The sequence below is a fragment of the Podarcis cretensis genome, assembly GCF_951804945.1.
Source record: "Podarcis cretensis genome assembly, chromosome: 2".
Classification (NCBI taxonomy): Eukaryota; Metazoa; Chordata; class Lepidosauria; order Squamata; family Lacertidae; genus Podarcis; species Podarcis cretensis.
Genome location: NC_137171.1, coordinates 53,735,719 through 53,751,054, shown reverse-complemented (window position 1 = coordinate 53,751,054; position 15,336 = coordinate 53,735,719). Strand labels below are relative to the sequence as shown.

Here is a 15,336-nt window from a genome sequence, read left to right as displayed (position 1 = left end):
TTCTCAAAAATATGCACTGACTTTATTTATTTATCTGTTCTTACAATATTTAAATTCATTAAAAATTATTCATTAAATATTATACATTGCAGGGGGAACCGATCTGCTATTAATTGTCAACATATATCAAAGAAGACAATTCATATTGATGATTGTGACAGATCTGGAGCCTGTTATTTATTCTGGATTAGCTGACCTACACTAAAAATGCATGCTCTGGTGAATTTCTCAGTGAGACACTGTACTGGGGAACTCCTGAAATAGCAACACCGAGCTTGAATGTGGCACACTGTTTGTACCTGGAGATGCTTGGTGGTGAGCCCATCTAATTATTTCTGTTGTTCTTTAACATAAGGACATACAAAGAGCTCTGCTTGTATCAGGTCAATACTAGTTCAGCATTCTGTTCTCACAGTGGCTAACCAGATGCCTATGAGATGCCTGCAAGGAGCATATGAGCATAACAGCACTCTCCCCAGTTGTGCTTCCCAGCAACTATTGTTCAGAGGGAGGGAAGGAATGAAGGAAGGAAGGAAGGAAGGAAGGAAGGAACTCGGCAACTTTTATTCCACACTGCTCTTCCCAGTTCAGTTATCTTTGTTCATCAATGATCATTTATATATTTTTGTGTATCTGCACTCTGTTTTTCTGTATAAAATATTCAAAGCAGCTAACAGCTTCCAAACAGCAAACCACAAACACAAAGTTATAATCAAAAATCATTCTGCAATAAAGGGTCCACGGCGTCTTACTTCAAGCTCCAGATTCCGAAACTCCAACAGCTCATTTTGATCTCTGGCATCCTGCAGCTCCTGTTGCAATCGATGGTTATCGATTTCCAGTTTTTCTATCTATAAGGCAAATATAAATATATACTGTAATTAATGGAGATTCCAGACCATGTTTGTTTAGAAGTTGGTTACCGCCACTCTCTCCCTGCAATATTCCATCCCCTCCCCAAAACGAAAGTTATCCAACTGTTTAAACTTTGTTGTCAGCCTGATAATGGAAAACATAACAAAGCCTATAAAGGTTACAGGTCATGTGCTATAAGCATAAATTGCCTTTAAAAATCGATGGAAATATATCAAAAGCAACCTGGCACATAAAACAAGATCTGCATGTGCTGATTTGGGACTTTTGAGGGATTCATTGTTCCTTGTGGCTAAGAGATACTTTTGAAGATTATTTTTGATGATTCATGCAGTTTTCTTGGATGACTTTTCAGTTTTCCTGTTTTATATTATTAAATGCATTGTGTAAGGACTGGCCTTTGAGCAAAATTGGAAGAATTCTTAGTTGCTCTGAAAGGCCATTTCTGAAGAAGGATGAAAAATAATTGCTGCCAAAAGTTACCGTATTTTTCGCTCTATAGGACGCACCAAACAATAAGACGCACCTAGTTTTGGGGGGAGGAAAACAAGAAAAAAAAAATTCTGAATCCCAGAAGCCAGAACAGCAAGAGGGATCTGGCTTCAGGGATAGCCTCTTGCTGTTCTGGCTTCTGGGATAGCCGCTGAAGCCTCTCCCAGGCAGCGGGATGAAGGCTCCCCCTGCCTGGAAGAGGCTGCGTGCGGGTAAGCTGCCCTCTGTCCCTCCTGCCATCTCCCACAAGAGCCGCACACTCTTTAAAGAGAGTGCGGCTCTTGGGGGCTTTTCTGGGAGGTGGGGGAAGGGACAGAGCCCCGCGTTGTGCAGCACTCTCTCTCACTGTTCTGGCTTCTGGGATAGCCCGCGAAGCCTCCGGAGGACAGCGGGATGAAGGCACCCCGCTGCCCTGTGGAGGCTTTGCACAGCTAAGCCAGAAGCGAAACAGGGAGAGGGAGCGCTGCGCAGTGCTCCCTCTCCCTGTTCTGGCTTCTGGCTTAGCCGCGCAGCCTGCATTCGCTCCATAAGACGCACACATATTTCTCCCTACTTTTTGGCGGGAAAAAGTGCGTCTTATAGAGCAAAAAATACGGTACTTTTACAGTCTGATGTTGTTGGAGAGTCTCTTGTTTTATTTTTGATTACAACTACTGCCCTTTCTTTGTAATTAAGTTTCATCTTGATATCTTTTATTTGTTCTTTATTTCTTGCATTTTAGAATTAATATATTTTACTTTCTTCCTATGCGAACTTCAGCAACGTTTTGATATCTGTGCTTTTTGCCTACCTGTTGCAAAGACTACTGTTTTCAGAATTTGCAGAGAAATGAAAAGCTTCTTATCATGCTTGGAATCCTGGACAGAATAAGGTACAGTGGTTCTAGTTTTCAGCAGCAAATTCTACGCACTGATGTACAACCCAGAAATTCAGGTTTTGAACATACCTTATCCAAAAGCTCTTGATTCCTTTTAATAAAAAGTTGCTTGTCTTCTACCCAATGGGAGTCCTGTTTGATGGGAAGAAATATTTTAACATTAAAAGAAGTGTGATATGCAATGAAGTAGACACAGTCTGATGTGTATGGACACATGTTTTTTGTTAAATGGAACTAATGCATGTCGAAGAAAATTGTATTGTGTGAATTGGCCCTGAAAGGGCTGACATTGGCGGGAGATAGGAAACCACAGTCATAATAGTAATTAAAGCCACTATGACTAAGAAAATAATGGATGTTATTTTCACTGTTCTGACTCAACTCTTATTCTGCTTTATATTGTACTTACTATCAAATTAATCCATAGTTGTGTTGTAGGAAGTGGGACATCGAAAGTAGCTACATTTAATGGGTGGGACATGTATGACCACCCAATTTGGCGTGTTGCTACAGTTTTCTGTGTATCTCTTATGGGCTTCACATGTCACCTTTCACATAGTGGAGACATGTATGCAAAGCATTTATTCCCCATACAACAAACCATGCTTCTAACAACTTCTTTATGCAAAAGCAAATAAATATTGCCAATGGGTGAAAACAGCTGCGGAAAACACCAGTTGAAAAGAATATACCTGTCCTCTCTGGGCCAGTGTTTTTTCCAGATCCTCTATTTTAGCTCTGTACCTCTGGACTTCAGCTTGGAGCTGCTCCTGTGCCTGTTAAAAAGAATAGCCACAACATTATGTGACACAGCTATGAGTTTCTTACAACATCTCTCTCCTCCTCCTCCTCTGTTTTTAAGTTTGGGGTGTATGTTTGAGTTTTAGAGAAAAGTTGCCCATGGCAAATGCTAACCTTGGCTTCTCGTTCTGCATCTATGATACCTCCTGTTTGCTCTTGCAGTAATGCATAGGCTCTCTGCAGGGCTTGATACTCCTTTGTCAATTGTCGAAATCGCAACTCTGATTCTTCAGCTGCTAAGCTCTGCCAGAGAAATAAATAAAGGAAGTCTCAGGTGGTTATAAGCTGTAGGAGTGTATATTGCAAAAACTTGGAAGGATTGTATAGGGTTTTTACCATGTTGAAAGCCACAGAATTGTTTGGTATTTTGTTTAGGAGTTTAATGAACATAAATAGAGTCACCATATCAAAATACAACCATCAATAATATTTTTAAAGGGAAAAGGTTTGTTTGTTGCTTCCTGGACTTTTTTATTTGTAAATTAAAGGAATACAATTTACATGTAACCTAAAGAGAGCGTTGTTGTAGCTTGTGTTCTCTCTTATATGTGGTTTCCTTTAAAAACCAAACACTCAGTTCTCTTTCAAAAAATGTGATGTAAACATACTTAAAATGTAGTTATAACCAGAGCTTTTTTCGCATACCCCTAAACATTTTGTGACTCTAAGTTTGGCCTCATTGAGAGGCAGTATTTCAATATGAATACTGAAATGAGAGTACCCCTAAACAATTTTTTAAGAAAAAAAGCACTGGTTATAACACACCAGATACAATAATTCAAAATAATTTCCCCCCACATTTTATACACCATGCTTATTTTGAGAGTTAAGCAATACTAGAACACTTGGTCAAATGGCACATGATGCGAAACAAATTTCTGAATGCCCTGACTGGAATTCTCTATTTAACTCGCAGCATTTCCAAGCTGGGGCAAAGCTATCAGGACTGCACATAAGGCAGGAAATGCGACCCCTTTTCCCATGCCGCTTCCCAGCAGAAAACGTCCCACCTTCAACTGCTAAGAGGTTTTGCTGGTTTTGCTATTACTTGCTTTGGGAGCAAATAGCAGTGGCAAGGAGGGGAGGGTTTTCAGTGGGGAAATGGTACAGGGGAAGAGATACCGTAAGTCTCTTGCCCCCAGTCCTGATCCTGATCCCCTCCACACATTAAACAAACAAACAAACAGAAGTATAATTGTGGAATTCACATGTAGTTTGGCCCATGTCAATTCAGCTGAATGGATTATTCAGCTGGAAAGAAGGCATTTTATCACGCTTTCAAAAAGCTGGGAATTTATTTTCTGAAAACAAAATGACACACAAGGCAAAGAATTAGCAAGAAAAGCATTTAAAAACGTGAAGAAATTCACTGAAATTTACAACATTTTTTTCTCAACATGGTAGTCTTTGACAAGAAGCTAACCATACCATGGTTTACCTTTCGTTTAGGAACACAGGAAGCTGCATTAAGCTGATTCACACCATTGGTTCATCAGGTTCAGTATTATCAACACTAACAGCCAAGAGCTTTCCTGGATTTCAGACAGGAGTCTATTCCAGCCCAACTTGGAGATGCTGGGAATTGAATCTTGGACCTTGCGCCTGCAAAGCAGATGCTCTACCACTGAGCTTTGGCCCTTTCCAATTCAATTTAAAATGCATATTTTAAATAGGTCACAAGAGAGTCCTCTGTTTCACATAGTTTATTCAACAAATACTTATCAAACAACTACATTTTGCTCAGACTGGTACCATGCCCCAGATTTCCTGTTTTTAAAATTCCGATCAGTCACTTAAAAATAAAAATAAAAATTGTTGCCACTGCAGAAGTCCCCACTGCTAGCCCTTCAGGGTGTGCAGTATGAGGCAAAATATCTTACTTCATCCAGGTCTTCATCTGGAGTTGCTGGTGTTCTGTCTGTCCTGAATGAAGCCATGGATGAGGTTTCTGAGTCCATGGAGTCATCATCACCCCCATAAACTGTGTCCAATATATGCCTCTGAAGGGAGGAAAAACCTCACATGAAAAAATACTGCCAGTATTGTTCCATCACCACAGGCAATAGTCAGTCATGCTCACAAATCCAGTCATTACGTTCTTGATTCAGGCACATGGGTGCAGCCTGGCTGGCTCTGCACTGACTATTTCATCATGTCCTGCTGAGCCACAAAATCTAGACAGCAAGCTGATGTGATTGCTGCGTTGGGATCTGCACAACATGGCGTCACTGGTGGGCCCGTTTCTGTTTTAGAAGCACAGTGTACACCAGAATTGCTCCTCTCACTCCCCCCAGTGTCAGAGTAGTGGCAGTCATTGATGCGGACGGAGCTTCACAGTGTGCTTCGCAAGTGAGAGAAATCTCACTGAAATCAGTGCACAGGGGCATCAGGATTCCAGTTGCTAGCAATGGGCCCTGTGCAGGGAAGGCTACTTGATCTAGTGCAGGCTTTCATGAATGGAAGTGGGAGAGATGTGATTTTAGCACACAGCTGCCCTTTCTCTTGCAGCCCCCTTCCACACATTTCCAGAGAGTCCCCCCAACCTCCTTTACAGATTTGGGGAGGCAAAGGGGGAACACAGAGGGAATCAGTGAAAATCGCTTGCCTCCCACTTTTCTTCACACAGAGTCACAGAACTGTAGCGTTGGAAGGAACTACAAGAGTTTTCTCGCCTAACCCATGCAATTCAGGAATCACAGATGGATCAAAGAGCCTTCCTTGATCAGGAGGACGCCGCTGTATACAACCCACTGTTGTTGCACCCGCTATTGATTTGTTACCAATTGTCAGGGAACTGCCATCGGAGAGTCAGGTGGTGGAAGGGCTCAAGGAGGCTAGGAGACCCTCGGATGCTGAGGAAGGAACCAGCAGGGGGAGAGAGAGAGTTCCTGCAGAAACTCAGTCAGAGGGAGGGCTCCAAGATACTTTCAGTGAGATTAGCGGAGAGGTCTCAGGACCTCCGCTGGGGACGCCCACTCCGCGCAGGAAACTGTCATGCAGAGAATCCAGAAGGAGAGTTTCCGTTAAGGAACTCTTATGTTGGCGTAAATTCCGGAAGCGCCCACTGATGGATTCTGCCAGCGATTGAGGTAGCCATGCACCCATGGCTCCGCGGTCTGGGAGAGTTTTTAGAAACTGATTGCAGGAGTTGAGAACTCAACCATTTAAGCACAAGCAGCCCCTTAACCCATAACACCAATGTATTTCCATAGTTCCATCAATGTGCATGCTGCTTTACAGAGATATAAGAACTGAGGTCTCTGCCCTGAGGAGCCTCCATTCTAAAATCTTACACAGGGAAAACAGAAGAGGAAGGGAAGAGGTGTGGGTGAAACAGGGAAGCAATATATGGTTGCTTCAGTTACATGTCCTTATGCTTGGTTACAGGCTTAGTTGGAGCTAAGGCACAGGAACAATGCTAAATTAACTGCTACTTTATGAAGTAAGCCATGTTAAATCCAGTCCCCCCCCCCCCAGCTTAGTGCCTTCAGACTTCCTAATTGAATTAGAAAACATCAAAGGAAAGATGAGTCATGCTGTAAGATGACAGAGCTGCTTAATCTGTGGGTTTGGATAGCAAAGTACTGGCATCAGCACTTAAAACTTGCCAAGTGAAGTGAAATTGTTTTGCAGACAGACTGATCAACGAGAATTTAAGGCTCACTTGTATTATAATGTTTTTATTCCCACATAAAGGATAAGACATCACAGGCGTGGAAAGCATATGGGATATGCATGGTCAACTGGCAGAAGATTTGCAGCTCCTCTCTCTCTAGGGAGATGAGGTCCAGGAGTGCACTGAGCTCAACGTGCAGGTTCACAAATCTCTGCTTTTTTCGCTCCTTTTTCTTCTTGGCTCCACATGCTCCACCCCTGGCAAATGCATCCTGGATTTGCTGCTATTTGTGCAAATTCATTGTCTCTATTGGCAAAACTAAGTCTGCGAGGTCTAGTGCCTTTCTCACCAAAATGCCTGCGACTCACGACATTGGGCTCTGCAATAATGAAATACAGCACAGCCTGTTTGTCCAAAACATTTCTATGCTTCGCTTACCTTGATTGGCTTGGAACTTCTTTTATGTTTCCTGCGACGAATAAGTTTCTCTCTATCCTATAGAAGAAGAGCAAGGAACAGTGAGTGCCAGGGTAGGGCAGGCTCAGTCTCAAGCATCAAATATATTCCCCACATTGAGAAGTCTCTGGCCCTCACCCAATGGAAGGTGGGATCTTGAGGAAATGAAGGCCACCCCCTTTATCCCTAACCATTGGTCTTGCTGGCTGGGACTAGTGCAAGATGGAGTCCAGCAAAATCTGGAAAGTTTTCCGCATCCCTGAATTAAAAACCAGTCCTCACGATTATTCTGCCCATGGTGGGTTCAGTTTGCAGCAGACTGCACCACCTGCACCACCATCCAGCCAACAGGGCACACACTCATGAATGGAAGTCAAGGTGAAATCCATACACAACCCGTAACAGTGGGAGAATAATTCATTCCATAGAAACGCCAATGTTGTGTTGATATCTATTTGGATATCTGGTGGGCTTCTATTAAAAGTTAATGTTTAACTTTTGATGCAGTAACTGATGGTCATTGTATCCATAAAGTGAACTGATGGTTGTTTTTGCTATTATTCATATTATTAATGTATTATTTCTTTTTCTTTTTATTGTCTATAATTTCTTTTCTTTGTTAAATTTGCAAATAAAAATGTTGTTGTTGTTGTTGATAATAATAAAGGATTGCTATGTCTGATCCTATGTGGTCTGGGAGCCTTGCTCCTGACTTCAGGATATGAGAAATGCTTCCATAATTATAGGCCATCTTGCTTTTTCATAATGATAGCTTTCAGGAGCTACTCCTCTACTTCTAATGTCTTGCAGAAGTGTCAACCTACCCGTGTCAATTCATCAATTATGTTCTGTTGTTCTATAACCTGAAGCTTCAAAAATTCAGTCTCTTGCTCTTCATTAGCTTGATCCAAGTCATTGAGAGATTTTAATTTCTTCAGAGGAGGATGTGATGTCATTTTTTCTTTCTGTGTAGCAAACAAAACAAAAGCAACCCCTGACTATTAAAAACAAGTAATTTCTTTTAAGCAACATTTTCTGCTTCAGCAGCATTTTCTGCCAGATGTCTACAATCTGACATCCAAACTGACATGGCTATTTTTAGTATTTTGTTTTGTTTTGTTGCCTCCCACCTTAAGTGTGAAATCATTATGGATGTCAGGGAGTTAGGCTGCAGTTTTTCCACTTTGTGTATTTCTAGACATAAATAGTTTCTAAAAAAAGAAGATGTGTTCTCTTGCTATGGTCTCAAGGGTATGGCAGATACACTCCCTTATTTAGAAAACTGAACAAAACCTTGCTAGAGCTGAAAGTCCTGCACTATAGTATGAATGTTAGATTCTGTGATTTGGGCATTGGTCTTTATGACCATGTATCTGATGAATTGGATTGTAGTCCATGAAAAGCTTATGCCAGACTTCTTAGTCTGTGAAATGCAAGAAGACTCTTTATTGTTTAGGCATGCAGGTTGCTGTGTTCAGTTTGTATGCACCAGGATGTTCAATTTGGGTGTGTCAAATGTCACAATGTCATAGCTACAACCGGACAAAGGTCAGCATGAAATTGACTGGGTTTTAGCTATTGATAATTTCCCTGTTTCAGGTTTCTGAAATCTTCACACTCAATTTTGAAGAAGGAAAAGCCTTCATCAACTAACAAGATCAAGTGTCAGCTTTGCCTTTTGCAGTTAAATCCCAGAAATTCACTGCAAAGAAAACTTATGGGCAAAAACTTGCCAATACTACTAGGCACAAGTAGAAAAAAAATATGTTCTGAACACTCAGTACAAACCATTTCTAAATTCTCCTTAGCGATTGCTTTGAGCTTCTCCTCCATGCGCTGCAACGACTGCATGAGTTCATCATTTCTCTTGGAGAGGCACTTATTTCTTTCCAGAAGAGGTTTGCATTGTTTTTCAGCTTCCCGAACACGTTTCAACTGCAACAACAATAATAACTCATAAGAGAAACCCCTTTCTTCATTTCTTCATTTAGTTTCTCATTGCTGGTGTCTACTGTACAAGGGAGTCTCTAGTACAATTTAGAAAATGAATGATAACATGGTAATTTTAACTTTCATTAAAGCTGAAGGCAGAGGGTTTTTTGTGGGGGTGGGAGATTAGAGCACTAAAGGTGCTTTGAAAGAGGATGGGGAACCTCTGGTCCTCCAGATGTTGTTGGACACTAACTCCCATCAGTCCCCAGCCAGCCTGGCCAATAGGGATGATGGGAGTTGGAGTCCAACAACATCTGCTGGGAACTGAATTGGCTGCCACTAGACTAAATCTTGGAGGAGAGATCTTCCCCACCTCTTTAGGGAACGTGCTTGTGTTTCCCTCTGTCTTTCCTACTCATGTGTTGCTTATTCCTTCCATCTAAAAATGACGAGGAGCCATGTAAATCATCCATCTGGTTTATGCTGTAACCCACCCTTTGACCCTGGGATGAAGGGTGGTGTAGAAATTAAATAAACAAAATAATAACACATGGCCCCTTTTAGGTCCTTTTGTTCTTTGTGATACAGCTTTCAAGCACCCTCTCTGAAAAAACTGCTAAAAGCACCCACCAGTTCATTCCGCTCATCCACCAGCAGTGTGTTCCTGTCCTCGAGTTTCCGTATGGTAGCATTGAGCTCTGCCATCCTCTTCTGGTTTCTGCGTAGGTCCTGCAAAGGAAATGTTTAAATCATTTAATACAACAGCTGCATATAGGCAAACTGCTGTCAGTGCAGTGCCCAAGGCCAGACAAGTTATTTTGGCATCTGAGGAAGAAAATCCCACAGGCACCTTTCCCCTGAACCCCATGTGGCAAATGAAATAAATAACAACTTGCTACCTTTTCGTGACACCAAAGTTCAGCTGCCTGAGGTGACCACCTTAATCTGTCTAATGCTACTGGACCTGGTAAGTCTATTCTACTGCATACCCATGGTTTAGGTTGGGCAACTGTAATGTGCTCTATGTGGGGCTGCCTTTGATGGTTGCTCAGAAACTGAGCTGATCCGAAATGCCAGGTTCTGTACATTTGCTGGATAAATGGACCACAAGAGCTGCTTGGTTACCAGCTGGACTGTGTAGGGAAGTTTGGATTTGATATCCTGCTTTATCACTACCCGAAGGAGTCTCAAAGCGGCTAACATACTCCTTTCCCTTCCTCCCCCACAACAAACACTCTGTGAGGTGAGTGGGGCTGAGAGACTTCAGAGAAGTGTGACTAGCCCAAGGTTCTTTGGCAGAAATGATGGATCCCAAGGTAAGGTTACCAGATCTCCCCGTTTCCCAGGGACAGTCCCCAGATTTACATATCAGTCCCCTGACAAAATCCACCTATTTGGTAGGAAGTTGAAAAGTGTCCCTGGATTCATTGAAAAAAATCTGGTAACCTTAACCCAAAGAAGACAAAACATAACACCCCCCCCCCCAGAAACCATGTCTCTCACCCTCTGGGATTCAATTCATTTATGATTTCACATAAAATAAAGCATTCAAACAATGAAATAATTGTTGCATAATATGCATGGGTCTCTGTTTAATCGGCCATGAACGCAATGGGCGTAGGTAGGCCACTATCTCTCAGCTTCGACACCCCCACTTTACAGAACTGTTGAACAGATTTATTTTAAATTTGAACACTTCCATGTACTACAAAAATGTTAAGCTTTAACTTCCATAACCATTTTTGCAAAATGTGCTAAATTGAGCGTATTGAATTGCAGTCTTACGCCAGCCACAAGAGGGCACGTTTCATGCACCACAAATTGATGCTTCCTCGTGGAAATGATGCAATAAGTGGGCAAAGTGTATCCAGTCAAAGCCCAAATGTTCCCCTTTCTTACAGGACTGCTGCAGTGTTCAGAGCCATCTCCTGCTCTGCCTGGGATCTCTCTTTTGGGACTGCTCATGTTACATTCGGCCTCCTTTACTAAGAAGAGCTGTTCGTCCAAAGCCTCCTTCTGCAGCTGAAGCTTCTGAACATATCCAGTCAGGGTCTCCAGCTCTTTCTCCAAGGAGAAGATGGTTCTGTCTTTTGCTTTGATCTCATCCATCTGAATTAAGACATGGGAGGACAGTGTTATTCCACAAGCCAGAACAGTGAGCCAATGTACTTTCTACACATTCATGAAGGCAGTTTACAGAATACAGAAGCTCAACTTGTTTACATTCAAATAGGCCTTTCAATCTATGAACAGAAACTTTTCAGTCAATTGTTTTACTCTCTCCACCCCCTACTGTTATGGCCGGCAACATTTTATGGTCAAGGAATGATTATACAGCTGTACAGCAGGCATAACTCCAAAAGGCAAAGAATCTCTATATCTGTGTCTGGATGTTTTGAAAAGATACACCTGTCAGATTTTTGACTGTTATGTCCTGGCATGTGAAACAGCCAAAGGAAAAATAGATTGCAACTCTTCACAAGCCAAGGCTGAAAACAGGACGTTGAAAAGGGACATATAGATTCTACAGAGCTAAGAAAATATTTTATTTGGTGGGCACACAACATTTTGTTATGTAGCAGCTATGTGGTGGAACCAGTGCCGGATTTACGTATAAGCTAAACAAGCTATAGGTTAGGGCCCCACTCTCTTGCCCCCCCCCAAATGTAAAGGAACTTTTTAAAAGTTACAGTGGTGCCCCGCAAGACGAATGCCTCGCAAGACGGATAACTCGCTAGACAAAAGAGTTTTCCGTTTTGGAGGTGCTTCGCAAAACAAATTTCCTATGGGCTTGCTTCGCAAGATGAAAGTCTTGCGAGTTCCTGCGGTTTTTTCCCCTCCCCCCCTTTTTCTAAGCCGCTAAGCCACTTATACGCTAAGCCGCTAAGCCGCTAAAAGCCGCTAAACCGCTAATAGTGCTAATCCGCTAAGCCGTCAATGGGCTTGATTCGCAAGACGAAAAAACCGCTAGACGAAGAGACTCACGGAACGGATTATTTTCGTCTTGCGAGGCACCACTGTAGAGCTTAATAATTATTTCACTATTAATATATTTCTTCTTAATTGTATTTCAGTTCAACAATTACTTTGATAAACTACATATTTTGTTATGTGCAAATGGCTTTAGATACTTATTAGGTCTATAAATTACCATATAGCATATATTCAACACAAAAAAGAGCGACAATTTGTTGTTGACAAAGGGCAGCTGGACATATAAAGGGCCCCATTACCTTCAGTAGCTTAGGGCCTCATCAAACCTAAATCCAGCCCTGGGTGGAACTACCCTAAACTGAATTATTTTGGCCTTGTGATTTTTTCTTCTTTATTTCTTTCTGTATCTGAGCTCAATCCACATTCTGATACTTTCCCAAAATGAGACAACTTGCAATGTTTAATTGTGATGGACAGATTAGCATGTCCCCAAAAGCCAGCTCATAGCTGCCCTATTTACCATGTGATTGTCAGGTGAAAAGCATGCTGAGACAGTATGGGGTGATAAATACAGTATGGGCTGGTTCAAAGAGCCTACATCTAAAGTTTTCCAGGTGGAAAGTCCCATGGAGGCAGCTGTATAGTGGAAGTAGTGTCTGACCCAATCTGACCACATTGGGAGGTGGTGCTTCCCAGTAGCCAGTCATAAAGGGGGTGGGGTGGTTATTACCGCACCTACACCAATCACTACTAGGAAGCAACACCAATCAGGGTTGTTGCACATGATCTTATGCTACTTTCTGGGAGGTTTTGCATTGAGGGTTTTAGAGCATCTAAACCAGGCCTGCAGTTAGGATCGAGAAGTTTTCACTCAATTTGTATTGGCTGGCACTACTCTGTGGAAAGGTTGTTGTGTCCTTTAGATATTCTTCTGTAGGGAGTTCTTGTATGGTGGGGAGACTGCTTAAATGACCTTATAAAGTAGATATTTCCTACAAAATCAAGAAAGGGTGTGTTTGCTGTGCCAAATCTGTAATAAACATATGATTGGTTCTTTTAAGCATTCTCACAGCCATGTGCAAACTACTCGTGAGCAAGCAGCTGTCACAGGGCAGGGAAGAACACCTAGAGGGCACCTGTAAGATCTTTTAATGTGAGGTGTACCCCATTCACTCTATCCATTTAAAATTGTGTGCTAAAGGCATACCTTTGACTTGGACATAGCACGTTTTGCTAACTTCTACATATGTTACTCTGGAGGATGTTAGCTAATTAGAGCAGATCTACACCATACCTTTAAAGCACACCCAACACACATTTAATGCACATGACTTTCCCAAAAGAATCTTGGGAACTGTAGTTTAACCATGCTGGGAATTGTAGGGTTTTTGCGCGGGGGTGGGGGTGGGGACGACGACTGCAGCTTCTAGGATTCTTTGGGGAGATTCATGTACTTTAAATGTGTGTTGGATGTGGTTTAAATGCATGGCATAGACCTGCCCACAGTTTCATGGCAAAGACTCTGTGTCTTTAATATAAGCTTGATATCCAGAAGTCAGTCAGCTCTTTTGCCTGTATGGGGATGCAGTCACAGGGAAACCTTATTTTCTGCATGCAACTCTATAAAAATGAAGCAGCTGTCCATAAAAAATGTCAGTACAGTGGTACCTCGGGTTAAGTACTTACCGGTAATTGGTTCCGGAGGTCTGTTCTTAACCTGAAACTGTTCTTAACCTGAAGCACCACTTTAGCCTATGGGGCCTCCTGCTGCCGCTGCGCCGCTGGAGCACAATTTCTGTTCTCATCCTGAAGCAAAGTTCTTAACTATTTCTGGGTTAGCGGAGTCTGTAACCTGAAGCGTATGTAACCTGAAGCATATGTAACCCAAGGTACCACTGTAGTCCTAACTGCAGTACCGGTTGTTGAACTATACGTAAAACGTTTAGCTTTTGTAGTTGATAAGATCAGTAGATGCTGAGCATCTTTTCATTTTGCAAAGTCATACAAATGTTTGCTTATGTAAGATGAGTATAGAACAATTTTAGAACAAGAAGGTGACTCAGATTATTGTCTGGCTAGCATTTATCAACTAAAGTCAAGTTCCCCAGCTAAGTGTGGGACTGTATACTGTACTGCAAAACAACAACACAGTGCTATCTGGTAAACTTAAACAAAACAAAAAACCCACAAACAAATGATAGACACTCAACACTCAGATCTCCCCTTCCTCTCTGCAATGTCATGTTCAATTTACTCTGTGTCATCATCATCATCATCACCACCATCATTTATTATTTATACTCCACCCATCTGGCTGGGTTTCCCTAGCCACTCTGGGCGGCTCCCAACAGAATACTAAAAACACGATAAAAAATCAAACATTGAAAACTTCCCTAAACAGGGCTGCTTTCAGATGTCTTCTAAAAGTCAGATACTGTAGTTGTTTATTTCCTTAACATCTGGGCGTTCCACAGGGCGGGTGCCACTACCAAGAAGGCCTGGTCATTACAATGTGAAGTTATTGGACTATAATTCCCATCCTCCCTGACCATCAGCCATGGGAGATGATATCGAGCAACATCTGGAAGGCATCATGTTGGCTACTTTTGGTACTGTATTAGCTTTTCCCTAGCAGTGAAACTGTTAACCAGAATTTAGACCATGATGTTGGAAGTTGTAGTGCAAAATACCAGGGAGAAACCACACTGAGGAAGACTGATTTTGGCTGAGACCTCTCAATGTGAGACTTGAAAATGTCACGATTTGGTATGAACTAGATAACAGAAATAAGAATAATAAATGCTCAGCGGAAGAAAATGATTAATTTGGGGTGTCTATGTGCAAGCATTCACACAAAATAGACTCTGGAGAATTCTCCACACATAACTCAAAGCCACTTCCAGAGCCTGCAATATCTTGTGATTGCAGAATCCTTAACAGGAGTTGCTTTCCTAAAAGCAAAGCAAAGTCTGTGAGGCATGGTTTGATCTTGTTTACATAGCTGCCAGTCTGGTGAAATGTGCTTTTAAGCCAATATGCATGACACAAGGGTCTGGCTTTGTATGTGGCTCCCAAAAAGTTTGTATTCTGGGCTAGTCATCCAGACAAATTCAGTGCTGTGGACTGAATCCAACACTCCCTCTCTGTATACACTCAGCAGTGTTTGTACACACACACACACACACACACAGAGAGAGAGAGAGAGAGAGAGGGAGGGAGGGAGAGGGAGAGGGAGAGGGAGAGGGAGAGAGAGAGAGAGAGAGAGAGATTGGCTTTGTTATTTCTCTCTAGACTTCTGCTTGCCACTAGATGTCTTCCTGCTTTACTGAATATATATATGATTTTGAAAGGTATA

The 15,336-nt window shown here is 42.1% G+C and overlaps 1 protein-coding gene across 7 annotated transcripts in view; it reads right to left on the bottom strand.

Moving 5' to 3' along the window:
* JAKMIP2 (janus kinase and microtubule interacting protein 2) overlaps nucleotides 1–15,336 on the bottom strand; it is a 98,098-nt gene that overhangs the window by 13,564 nt on the left and 69,198 nt on the right. For all 7 annotated transcript variants that reach the window (XM_079967941.1, XM_079967940.1, XM_079967942.1 and 4 more), the window contains 10 exons: nucleotides 10,947–11,156; nucleotides 9,678–9,776; nucleotides 8,904–9,050; nucleotides 7,940–8,080; nucleotides 7,098–7,154; nucleotides 4,924–5,043; nucleotides 3,158–3,286; nucleotides 2,935–3,018; nucleotides 2,312–2,374; nucleotides 753–851 (listed from right to left, as the gene is read on the bottom strand). In XM_079967941.1, the coding sequence (XP_079824067.1) occupies nucleotides 753–851; nucleotides 2,312–2,374; nucleotides 2,935–3,018; nucleotides 3,158–3,286; nucleotides 4,924–5,043; nucleotides 7,098–7,154; nucleotides 7,940–8,080; nucleotides 8,904–9,050; nucleotides 9,678–9,776; nucleotides 10,947–11,156 (1,149 nt within the window). The remainder of the gene's footprint in view (nucleotides 1–752; nucleotides 852–2,311; nucleotides 2,375–2,934; nucleotides 3,019–3,157; nucleotides 3,287–4,923; nucleotides 5,044–7,097; nucleotides 7,155–7,939; nucleotides 8,081–8,903; nucleotides 9,051–9,677; nucleotides 9,777–10,946; nucleotides 11,157–15,336) is intronic.